Source organism: Loxodonta africana, chromosome 9 (assembly GCF_030014295.1).
Source record: "Loxodonta africana isolate mLoxAfr1 chromosome 9, mLoxAfr1.hap2, whole genome shotgun sequence".
NCBI classification, from domain to species: Eukaryota; Metazoa; Chordata; class Mammalia; order Proboscidea; family Elephantidae; genus Loxodonta; species Loxodonta africana.
This window is the reverse complement of record NC_087350.1, coordinates 29621614-29634304: the sequence shown is the minus strand read 5'-3', so window position 1 is coordinate 29634304 and position 12691 is coordinate 29621614. Positions and strand designations below refer to the sequence as shown.

General features: G+C 46.3%; 1 protein-coding gene across 1 annotated transcript; it reads right to left on the bottom strand.

Moving 5' to 3' along the window:
- Positions 1 to 8794: 8794 nt before the first annotated feature.
- On the bottom strand, positions 8795 to 12292 carry LOC104845662 (nuclear pore-associated protein 1-like). The gene has a single exon (XM_064290830.1). The coding sequence runs from the start codon at positions 12290 to 12292 to the stop codon at positions 8795 to 8797; it is 3498 nt and encodes a 1165-aa protein (XP_064146900.1).
- Between the last annotated feature and the right edge of the window lie 399 nt (positions 12293 to 12691).

The following is a 12691-nucleotide window of genomic DNA, read 5'->3' as shown; positions in this document are numbered from 1 at the left end:
AGTGTCCTTCTTCATCCTTTGTGGTGGGTTTAACTTTGAAGTCTATTTTGTCAGAAATTAATATTGCTACTCCTGCTCTTTTTTGGCTTATTGTTTGCTTGATATATTTTTTTCCATCCTTTGAGTTTTCGTTTGTTTGTGTCTCTAAGTCTAAGGTGTGTCTCTTGTAGGCAGCATATAGACAGATCTTGTTTCTTTATCTGGTCTGATACTCTCTGTCTGTTTATTGGTGTATTTAGTCCATTTACATTCAGTGTAACTATAGATAAGAATGTGTTTAGTGCTGTCATTTTGATGCGTTTTTGTGTGTGTTGTTGACAATTTCATTTTTCCACTTACTTTTTTGTGCTGAGACGTTTTTCTTTGTGAATTGTGTGTTCTTCATTTTCATGGTAGTCGAATTTATGTTTGCTGAATCGTTATGTTTTTCTTGGTTTTTATTTTGAGTTATGGAATTGTTAGACCTCTTTGCGGTTACCTCTATATTTGCCCCTATTTTTCTAAGTAAAAACCTAACTTGTATCATCCTATATCGCCTTGTTTTCCTCTCCATATGGGAGTTCTATGCCTCCTGTATTTCGTCCCTCTTTTTTATTATTGTGATCTTTTACATAATGACTTCAATGATTCCCTGTTTTGAGCATTTTTTTCTTTTTAAAATTAATCTTAATTTGTTTTTGTGATTTCCTTATTTGAGTTGATATCAGGATGTTGTGTTCTGTGACTTTGTGTTGTGTTATTATCTGATGTTATTGATTTTCTGACCAATTTCCTTTAGTATTTCTTGTAGCTTTGGTTTGGTTTTTGCAAATTCTCTAAGCTTGTGCTTATCTGTAAATGTTTTAATTTCACTTTCATATTTGAGAGAGTGTTTTGCTGGATAAATGATCCTTGGCTGGCAGTTTTTCTTCTTCAGTACTCTACATATGTCATCCCATTGCTTTCTTGACTACATGGTTTCCGCTGAGTAGTCTGAACTGATTCTTATTGATTCTCCTTTGTAGGAGACCTTTCTTTTATCCCAGACTGCTTTTAAAATTTTCTATTTATCTTCATTTTGGTGAGTTTGATGATAATATGTCTTGGTGATTTTGTTTTTGGAGCAATCTTATACGGGGTTCGATGACCGTCTTGGATAGATATCCTTTTATCTTTCATGGTGTCAGGGAAGTTTTCTGCCAACAGATCTTCAAATATTCTCTCTGTATTTCCTGTTATCCGTCCTTGTTCTGGAACTCCAATCACACGCAAGTTATTCTTCTTGATAGAGTCCCTCGTGATTCTTAGGGTGTCTTCATTTTTGTTTAATTCTTTCATCTGATTTTTCTTTAGCTATATTGGTGTCCATTGCTTTATCCTCCACCTCCCCCATTCTGCATTCCAATTTCTCAAATCTGGTCCTCCGACTTATTGAGTTGTCTAATTCTGTAATTTTACTGTTAACCTTTTGATTTCTAAGGATTCTTGTAGCTTATTAATTTTTCCACTATGTTCTTGAATAATCTTTTTGATTTCTTCAACTGCTTTATCAGTGTGTTCCTTGGCTTTTTCTGTAGATTGCCTTATTTCATTTTTGAGGTCATCCCTGATGTCTTGAAGCATTCTGTAAATTAGTTTTTTATATTCTGCATCTGGCAATTCCAGGATTGTATCTTCATTTGGGAAAGATTTTGATTCTTAATTTGGGGAGTTGTAGAAGCAATCATGGTCTGCTTCTTTTTGTGGTTTGATATCGACTGTTGTCTCCGAGCCATCTATAAGGTATTGTAATGATTTATTTTATATTTGCTCACTGAGTCTTATCTTGGTTTGGTTTCTTTCAATAATGTAGATGGGCTACTAGATTGTGCTGTCTTGATTGTTGTAATCTTTGAATCACTTATGTCCTCTTACCAGCTAGTTTGGGCTGGTACCAGAAATATAAGCCTAAGAGTCCATTCACTATTCTTGAGTAGAATCTGATTTTGGGTCACCAAGTGTGTGGGGTAGACTGTCACCTATTCGCTTAGAGGAGTAGTGGTAATAGTTGTGTGCACCAGCTTCTAGTAGCAGCAGGGGGTCATACTCGGCGGGGGAGCAGGATGCCGACAGGCTTCCCCCAAGTGCCAGTGAGGTAGGTTTGTCCCTATTCCTAAAGCACTTTGGTTGGTGGGCTCTGCAGCTGTACCTTAGGCACCCAATGCATGTACCTCTACAGATTGGTAGATGTCACTATCCTGAGACCCCTATGGCAGGAGGTTAGGTGGTTTGGGTGGAGCTTCAGCCCTCAGTTCCCCGTTATGGGTCAGTGAGGGCTCTGTTGAATAAGCAGAGATATCAGACCTGGGAAACTTGTCTTTCCAGTAATCTGCTAAAACAATTACAGTCAGATCACTATCAGAATTGCCTTTGCATTATAATAGCCACGTTGTTCCCTATAAGGATGAAAGCCCAAGACTGTGGATCACAAATGCTTGGCTGGAGCTGGTTTTGTATTTTTAGCCCAATTTTGGGAAGTCAGGGAAGGATTCTTGGTCTCTGGGTTTTATTGTAGCTGCTTCTCTCAGGCCAGGAGAATGGGTTAGGAAAAGACAAAACAAACAAAGAAAAAAAAAAATGCAAGCACTTCACTCTCTGGCCCAGGAAATTACAATGTTAATGAAGCTGCCTGGGAAGGGGAGGGGAGGGATCAGATAGATAGGAGAGAGTAGCACCCAGGAATATAGACAAAGTTACTTACCTTGCTTGGGATGACTGTTTTATCTGAGATTCCCGAGGGGCATGTCGACTGTGTGCGCTGGCTGGGTAGAGATTGCCCCCCAGGGTCAGGCCTGCATCCTGTGCTTGTGCTGTCCCAGAAGCTGTGGTTAGTTCCTCCATTCCCAATCCAAAGCCCAGCGCCTAGGTTCCCTGGCTGGGACGCCACACTCCCAGCTCCAAAATCAGTTGCTGCCTCCCGGTGACTTCTCCTCCTGTCAGCCACGTCACTGCACTGCCTGCGTGCGCTGGCTGGGCTTCCCCCGGGGCCACTTCAGGAGGCTAGGGCTGCACCCCGTGTTTGTGCCTCAGCTCCCCTGCGCTCAGTCCAATGCCGGGTGCCAAGGTTTTCTGACTGGGACCTGGCTCCAGGCTCCAAAAACAGTCGCTGCTTCCCCGTGGTTGCTCGTTTGTTCTCTCGTTAGCCCCATCAGTGTGCAGCCTGCTTGCGCTGGCTGAGTCTTTATGGAGGTTACCCCAGGGGGCTAGGGGTTAGGGCTGTGTCCCGTGCTTGCCCCACCTCAGCAAGCTGCAATCAGCCCCGCCACTCGGCACCAGGGAACCGCCGGGGCTCAAGGCTGTGGGGTGAGTCATGGGTTCCAGAAGCGGTCGCTGGTTCAGGGAGCAGCTTTTCACTCACCTGTCACTCAGGTCAACTCTTTATATCTGTGTTTGATGATCAGGGTTCGTAGATTGTCATGTATGTGATCGATTCACTTGTTTTTCCAAGTCTTTTTTGTAAGAGGGATCCGAGGTAGCATCTGCCTAGTCAGCCATCTTGGCCCCGCCTCCTCTCTTCTGTCTATTCTGAGGGAAGATCCCTGTCTCGGCTCCCACAGCCTCTGCTCTGTGTTCCTTGGGGATCTCCATGCGGCATCTGTCTTTCCCCCACTTGTGCCTGCTTGCTTTGCATCTAATCTGCTTCCTTTCTGTATCAAAAGTGACCTGTTTAAGGCACACCTCACACTGTCTCACAGGTTCCCCAATGGGACTGCATCTGCGGGTACAGGGGCTAAAACTCCAACACATCATTTTGAGGCCCACAATTCAATCCATAACCTACGTCTAGAGAGCACTTAGTCCAGACTGGAGTACGAGGATCAGAGTTCTGGGAAAGAAAGGGGCCCAACTGAGCAAACAGTACTAAGTTTGGAGAAAAAAAAAAAGAAGTTATGAGCCAATAGTACAATGACATAAAAGAGGAAAGCAATTCAAATTTTTGCAAAAGCAAACACACATGTGTAAGAAAATCATGGTTCAGATAAGAAGCAAGCTAAAATATAGCATGATTTAAGCAATTGATGTTGGTGACACTCTGGGTCACCATCCAGAAGTGGAGGCCTTCTACCTGCAGAGAAGAGAAAGGAATCCTGTGTCACAATTTGCTCCAGGACTGAGCAAAACTCACACTGTGAATACAGTTTATTGGTTTTCAACCCTTAGAGTGAACCTATGGATAAAGCATGGGACACTTTGCTGTAATTGCAGGACAAAATGTGAATGTTAACAGCACAAAGAAGAGTAAACTGCTTTTGACAGAAGCTGAGTCATAAAGGGAAGAGAAAGGCCCAGGATCTGTCGAGGCGCAGTCTTGTGCATAGGGAAACTCATACATTAGCGGAGAGGTAGAAAACAAGAAATTAAGAACAGTGGCAAATATTTCTTGAGAGCTTCTGTGGGCTGGATACAAAAGGCTAGAACTGCATTATTCTATCTAGTTATCAAGACCAAGCCTTGAAGGTGGTGTTGTAAGTTTCCCTGGTTTATAGATGAGCAAACTGAGATGTAGGAAGGTTAAGTAGATGACTCAGGGGCACCTGTCTGTCAGTGGGGGCTTGCATGTGGCTATGATTCTAAAGGGATGAAGTTTCGAGACTAAAACAGTCTCAGAACAAAGACCTGGTAATCTACTTCCTTAAATTATCCAATGAAAACCCTATAGAGCACAACAGTCCAGTTTGCCACTGATCATGGAATGGCACAGGACTAGGCTTAGTTGTGTATGGGGTTTTTAACCACTGTGCTATTTTCCCCTCATAAATACAGCTAGCCAATTCACATAAAGCTACAAAATAGAAGCAGAAAAATTATTGAAATAAATATGATGTACTGGGAGCAAAGGGGGGAAAAATGGAATGTAAGTTTATCCTCCTTCGCATTAGGAAGGTGAAAAGTATTATTGAAAATGGATACATCGGGATTGGCAGAATTAGCATAATATTTGGAATTTAGAATTAGATTATAACACCAAAGTAGCTAAAAACTGTCTTTGGGGAGGGCACCTGGCCTAGGAAGTGCTGGATTTCAGTATTGTTTGAGTTGCTGTTGTGTTCATGTATTAATTTCATAAAAAATAAAAGCATGTTTGGATTCACTTTAAAATAGCATCAGCCATGTAAGTGCATCAAAATACGCAATTCAAAATAGCTGTTATATCTCTCACACATTTATTAAAAGTTTGCCTTGTCAGGATCATTACAGCTAGCTTGAAGATCTTCTTGAGAAAAGTCAAAAAGACATGTGAATTTAAAAATCTGTCTCTGAATACCATTGCCTGGCATGGCAGGGAGAGGGTGCTGGTCTGTTAGAAGCAAACTGGGTTTGAACCCTGCTTCTGAGAGGCAGTTCTGAGTACAAAGGGCAGGCGATACTGTGCAGTCAGGGAGCTTTGATCCTCTGGACCTGTAACAAACAGGCAGCAGGGTACCTGGAGGAGGCCAGCAGCCTCTATGTGATGCTTGTCTTTGTATTTACAGGGCTACTCTCATAAATGCTGCACTAGGCAGAGTGCTGTGCATTTTTAGGCTTAGTTATCCTACTTTTCCATGTGTTTACTTCCTAATAATTTGAGTAAGCACTTGTATGCTCAATGTAGGATGGAGATCCCCTATTTGCATTGCCTGCTGCAGGCAATCAAGGCCCTGCTGCCTAAGGAACTCACTCATCAAGCATACATATATTATCTATTATCCATCTACCTACCTACCTGCCTACTTGTCTATCTACCTGTCTACATCTACCTATCTTCTGTCATCTCTATCTTCTGTCTACCTATGTCCTTTCTTTCTTTCTCTTGTTCCTCCCTTCCTCCCTCCCTCCCTTTATTTCATCTGTGTACCCATTTACCTATTCCTGTGTGTAGAATAATAACCATGGCTTACAAGTCTCTACACTATTGTATTTTATCCTTATAACAATCTCTTGAGGTAGACAGGACATAAAAAAAAAAAATGAAGACACTCAGACTCTTGAAAGTTAAGTCACCTATTTGTGATTACACAACCAATAGATGGAGCAGGGAATTAAACCCACATCTTTACTATCCTTCTCTCATCCCAGTTTCCAACTGGTTGACTCCATTTCAGCCACATTAGCTTGTTAACTACTTTCTGAAGATACCAAACATGTTTCCTCTAGGTTTCTTCAGTGGCTATTCCCGCTATCTGAAATGCTCTTCCCTCGGATATATGACTTAATTGCCTGCTTCTAGATTTTGGTCCAAACTCACTTTCACAGTGAGGTTTGCCCTGTCCACCAATTAAATGGAAACCTAGGCTTCTCCCTGTCTCCAGCCTCAATCCTCCACATGCTGCTTTGTTCTCCACGGCATTTGTTACTAGCTGACATACCAGGTAATTTGTTTATGATGTTTGTTTCTTATTTTCTCCCAAGTAAAATGTAGGCTGCCCAGAGTTGGGGATTTTGTTTCTTTTGTCATTGATCCTCCTACCTAGAATAGTCCTTAGCACAACCAAGATGCTCAATCAATGTTACTGATAAACGGGTGAATGAACTGCCTTCTGAATATGACCTCTCTTCCACAGACATCTCACATTATTAAAAATAATTTTTTTTTGTCAAAATTATTTATGTCCACTTATCCAAGCCAGAAGGCTAGAATAGGCCTGGTCTTGTTGCAGTTCCCTACTTCACCTCCCTCTTCCAGCACCTCCTCCCATTCCCACTGCAAGCCCCCTAGACCAGAAGCTCATTGTCGAATCTTTGCTTCAACTACTGCAAAGTCTCCCATAAGCCTCTTCACCTCTGCTCTGGCGCCATTTAATTCTTCCTTTTCACACAGCCACAGGGATTTTTCTAAAATCTACATACAGTCTCATCACTTTGGGGCTTACAGTCCTTTCAGGACTCCCCACGGTTTCAGAATAATGGACAAATGCTCCATCTCAGTGTGTAAATTGATCCAAGATCTATCCCTTTGGAAGCCTGCTGAAGGCTCCAGCTGCATCTCCCAGCTTTAGTTTCACCCTCTGGCCACTTCTGATTACCTGCCCTGTATTTCTGACTTTTCACATGCTGTTTCTTGGCCTGGAAAGTCCTTCTCCACCTGGGTGCTCCCTCCTCCTTCTTTAAGGAGCTGTTCACAATTCTTCTCACCTAGATATAGCTGATTTCCTTCTTATCTGTCCCTGTTACCTTAGGACTTACCTGCCTGTCGTCTTTTTTAGTCTAGTCATCTGTCACCCCCACTACGTTCTAAATTCCTCTTGGGAAAGAGATGTCTCTTTCTCTGCATCCCAAGAGCCTAGCACAGAGTGGAATATACAGTCATTACTGAATAAATGTTTAATATGTAAGAAGCTGAGGAGTTCCTGGGTGGTATGAATGATTAATGTGCTCAACTGCTATCCAAAAAGTTCAAAGTTCAACTCCACCCAAAGGCACCTCAAGAGAAAGGTCTTTGGTTTACTTCTGAAAAAAATCACCCATTGTAAACCCTATAAAGCACAGTTCTCTCACACATTGGGTCACCATGAGTCAGAGTCAACTCTACACCAACTTTTTTTTTTTTTAATGTAAGGAGCCAAAAGAAATTCTTTTATTTTTCTCCTTTCTTCTTCTTAAGATGGTTTTCCTGGATTTGAAACGCCTTAGAAAAAGTTGTGTCTTGAGCAATTAAGTCTAAAGGAGACCCTTGGGATAGCTAGATCTGGGTGAAATTGTAACTGTACCCATTTGATATTTTAGTGGCTTAGATTACAGCCGGAAGCTCTTTTCTGGTATTTTTAGGGAGTGTAATAGCAGCATCTAAGTACTATGTTACATCCTAGACTTAACATTTCAGTAGTCACAGAGCAGCTGTGAGCGCTTTCTTCCTTTCTTCCTCCAGACCCAAAACCTGCCAGGCCCATCCTCTGTGGATAAAGTCCCGTGTGTGAGGAGGATTGGCCTAGGTCTAAAGAAAAAGACACAAATAAAGGCATTTAAAAATTTTAAAAAGACTAAAATTGTGAAGTGTGGTTTCCTCACACAAATCAGGGATGATCTAGCCTAAGGTGAGGTCAGAGGGGTGGGAGAGAAGCACAGAGGGAAAGGCAGGGGTGGGTCACCCAGCTCCACCTCCTCTGACCTCACTTCCTCCTGAGGTGCCATCCTGTACACTTGAAACAAAGAGACTTCAGGAGTCAGCACGTGCAGTCAGAATATGTGGCTACTTCCACATCCTAGTCACTGGGCTGAGGAAAACTTTGCATTCCTTACATCCTGCTCAGCAAGTCACCACTCTTGCCAGTCCATTTTTCCTCCCCACTTGAGTCAAAGAGCTAAGACACAGGAGCAGAGGCAAATGAACAAGAAAAACAAGGTTTTATTTACATATCTACACAATCTGGGAAAGAAATATAATAGCCCCATTTAGACAAATTGGCTCGGGAAGAGGGTACACCCACAGGCAGCAGTGAGAGTCCTGCCGGTTCAAAGACTTGATTCTGCCAGGCTCCCCATCTATTCAGGGACAGTAGAGTCAATGGTGTCAGCTCCTGAGAAGTCAAAGGGGGTATCCTGGCTGGGTAAGACCAAGGTGTTTCGACTGAGGAGAGAAATAAGTTTTTCCCTAAAAATGTATGCTCTTGTCCCCTCTGACAAGAACAATACATGCTCTTTTGCCATAAGCACCCAGGTATGGCACTGTCTGTGCTTTGGCCAGGAGGACTCTAGATGCTCTGAATGAATGTGGGACCAGGCATATCTTCAAATGTAATTATGGTGCTGCCCCTCCTGTTGCACCAGGCATGCTCTGGCAAAGTGAGCCCTAGGTGGACTAGCAGAAATGGGAAAGATGAGGGCCTCCATTTACAGGCATGGTGTTGTTACCTCCCATTACATCACGTGTAGTCTGGCCAGGTGGACACCAGGTATACTGATGGAAGGAGGGGTCCCAAAGGGCTCCATTTACGGGCATGGTACTATTCCCTCCCGTTGTACCATACATGCTCTGGCCATGAAGACTGTAGCTGCACTGATGGAAATGAGGAACACAGGGGCCTCCAACCATAGGTATGGTGCTGTCCCTTCTCTTCATGCCAACTCTGCTCTGGAGAGGTGTGCCCCAGGGGTTCTGGCTGTAGCTGGGAGCACCAGGGTGTCCAAGAAGAGGTATAGTTCTGGTGCTTGCAACTCCAGCATAAGTGCCATGGCCTGGTGGGCCCCAGGAGCTCTGGCTATAGCTGGGAGCACCAGAGTGTCCAAGAACAGTTACAGTGCTGGCACCTGAATCTCCAGCAGAAGTGCCATTGCCAAATGGGCCCAAGGTGCTCTGATGAAAGATGGGCGCATAATTGTGTTTTCGTGAATGTTTCCTCCTAGCGGTCCTGGCTTTTCCAGTAAGAGCACGTTTGCTCTGGTGAGGGGTGGCCCAGGCTCTCTGATGGAAGGCAGAGACAGGAGGGGCTGGGATCCCAAGCTTGGGAAAATTTCCCATTGCACCATCTGTACTCTGGACAGGTGGACCCCAGGTGCTCTGAATGAAGGTGCCACCTGTCTTATTTGCAAATAAGGGTATGGTGCTGCCAACCTGGTCCCAGGTGTTTGGACCAATAGGTGGAATGGAACTGGAGTTGAGTGTTCCACTTGGCCCTGCTCCAGAATTGAGTGCTCCAGTCGTAGAACTGGGACCTGGGGCAGGGACCTTGACCCTGAAGTTCCCACTACCTATAGGGGTTGCAGGTCTCATAAACACAAGTTGGCCTGGAGTGCTGTTGGCAAACAATGATCTCCTATTCCCAGCACTGGGCATCTTAGTTGTGGTTTTAAAGCCAGAACTAATGGCTATGCCGGTGGGAACAATGCCTGGGGAACCATCAAAGGCCAACGGGGTGCTGGCATGGATGTTAGAGGTGGAATACGTGGGTGCCATGCCCACGAAAGTTGGTTGATTTGTGTTGTTATTGGCTTGCTGTGCTGCCATAATGGTTAGGTTTACAGCTTGTGTTGGTACTGCCCGTTTCCCTACAGGTATGGACCTGTGAAATCTGGAGGGTTCAGGCTGCTGCCAATCAGGGGCCCCAAATGTGGGCTGAGGGGTAGCTCCTGGGTTAAAAGGATGTCTGAAAGATGCAGTTGGGCTGCTGACCGACTGTGCAGGCAAGCTGGTGGAGCGTGGGGTGGATGTAATGCTGCTTCTCACCAGCATGCTCTTCTTACCAGGAACTACCTTGGGAAATGGCATGCAGTTGTCCTTGGTGTCAGGGGGAGATGGGAAGATGACAGCCAGGGAGGGAGGCGTGGTATCCATGTCCTCATAATCAGGCTTGATTGCAGAGTCTGTAGACGTGCTGCCTAATGATGTGGAGGTAGCTGCTGGTGCAGTCAGACCTAGGCCAGTGGCTCTCTGCTGATGCCCACCAGAGGTTCCCAACCTGGGCTGAGGGGTGACTCCTGGGCGAAATGGAAGACTGAAACTTGCAGCGGGGTAGCTGACTGTAAATGCTGGTGGGCTGGTGGAGACTGGGGCCTTTGCAGGGGACACCTGATCTCCACAGCCATGGGCCTGGGCAAGTGGGAGGGAGCTCACCCCAGAGCCTGGAGGAGACGTGAAGATGACAGCCTGTGAAGGGGGAGAGGTGTCCATGTCTCTTACATCAGGATCCAGAACAGGCTGAGAGGTGGAGTTTGCAGAGGCGGTGGCTGTAATTGTGGGAGTGATGGCTGTAAATCTGATGGGCTGACTGGTGAACACAAGGGTGCTGGTGGAAGGGACAGGAGGAGGAGGAGAGGTTGGTGAGAAAAAAGAAGAAGAATCCACCAACATGGGGACGGGCGACTCCTCTCTTTGGGAGGTAGGCAATAAAGAGACAGTTGAGGTGCTAGGAGGTGTGGAGATGTCAGAAGGAGAAGGTGCTGCATCAGGGACTGAGGGATAGAAACGGAGAGAGCCTCCATTCTCATTACTGAGTGCGCCTCTAAAGATGGGCCTAAATGTAAAGGAAGAAGCAGATTTCGCTGGAAGAGACAAAGAACGAGTGTTAGGCATTCTGCCTTTTTCTTCAAGACCAATCTCTGGTGCAGGCGAAGGTCTAGGGGAACACAGGATGGTTGGGCTGGCAGACAGGTTGGATAAGTCAGTGAAAAACATTGTTGAGACTGGCAGAGTGGAAGTGGTACAAGACAGGGAGTCTTGGGTGGGCGCAACAGACAGGGAGGAGGGACTGGTAGTCTGCGTGGTACTGCAGTCTGATGTGGCCTCTTCTTTGTCTTCTAAGGCTGTGTGGTTCCCTTGGGGCTCAGCTGTCTTCTCCAAGCCCAGGTCTCCAGCAACAAGCATACGAGGGCGCTTAGGAGGTGGAGGCAGCTCACCTTGATCCCAAGGTGGTGGTACCAGCAGCAGTTTCCGTTTATGTGGCCTAGGACAGGCAGATGTGGGTGGAGAATTGCTCCCGGATGGCATATGGCAATGCTTTTCTTCCTGCTTCTCCTTCCCCAACCCCAGTGAGGCTGGAGAGCTGGGCTGATGGCCTTCCTCCAGTCCTTTCTTAGTTGACTTCATCAGCCTCTTGGGCAGGCCAGAGAGCCCTGCTGCATCAGGAATAGGCTTCTGAAGGGGCAGGACACCTCCGGCAGGGCTGCATGAGCTGACAATGGCACAGTCTTTGGTGAATGAGCTCCCAGATGACACCTGGGCTTTGTTACACAGGCTGTTTTCTGGGCCCTTGGGGTGGAGGGTTCCCTTCAGAGGCCCAGAAATGTGCAGGGAGGAAGTGATGTCTCCATTGGTCTCCAGGGACCTAGAGGCAGAAGGAGTACTGCTAATGCTGTGGGGACTTTGATTGCCCTCATCCTTCGCCATCCCATTCCGGGACTCTCCTAGGGCACTCGGCTCAGTGTCCTTTAGGCAAGGACGTGGAAGGTGACTGCATGTCACTGGCTTCGCAGATGTGACTGTCTGCTTGAGCGGCAAACGGAGAGTCCATTTGCACCCTGGAGGGGGTATCTTCACACCTCTTGGGTGGCCGAAGGTCCGAGGCACCACCTGCTTCTTCAGAGGGTCTCCCCAGGAGAGCAAGGGACGGACCCCCAGAGAGGAGTACTGAGCCTGCCGGATGGCATACCGCCTCTTTGGGGCGATGTAAAACCGAGGCGGTAAAGGCACGCGACCCTGGTTGAGCAGTCCACTGTGAAGAGAGTGGAAGGGAGGCGCAGGGGCAGCGGGGTGATCCCGGCCAGAGGTGGGAGCACAGCGGGTGGGGTGACTGCGTGGGCGCTGGGCTGGCGGAGGGTAGCGACGGGATGAGGGGTGCAGTTTGCTAAAGAAGTTACCCATGAAGAGTGGGTTGTGCGTTCTTCAGCCCTGAAAATCGAGCAGAAACGCGGAGAGGTTTCCTAGCGTCCGACTCCTCCAAGGGTGAAGCACACACTGGCCAGCCCCAGCCTGATGCTTGTGACACCTCGTCAGAACTCGTGACATAGCAGCGGAGGAAATAAAGGCACCAGTGGGTAAAGGGTGGGGCCTCATGGCCCAGCCCCAGCTGGACTCTAGGGCTTGGGGACTTCGCACTTGCATTGCAGGTGTTTCGCACCTGATGGACCCCATGCTACTAGGGACTGTTTAGAACTGCCATACTTGGCGAAGAAAGATTTGAAAAATCCCGGCTTTTAAAAAAAATGGCGTTAATTTGAGTTTGAATCTTGTTTCTTTGGCTTATTTCGTTCTAGTGTTTTT

Excerpts from the sequence above, each read along its gene's own strand:
- LOC104845662 (XM_064290830.1), bottom strand. The coding sequence starts at position 12,292 with ATGGGTAACTTCTTTAGCAAACTGCACCCCTCATCCCGTCGCTACCCT.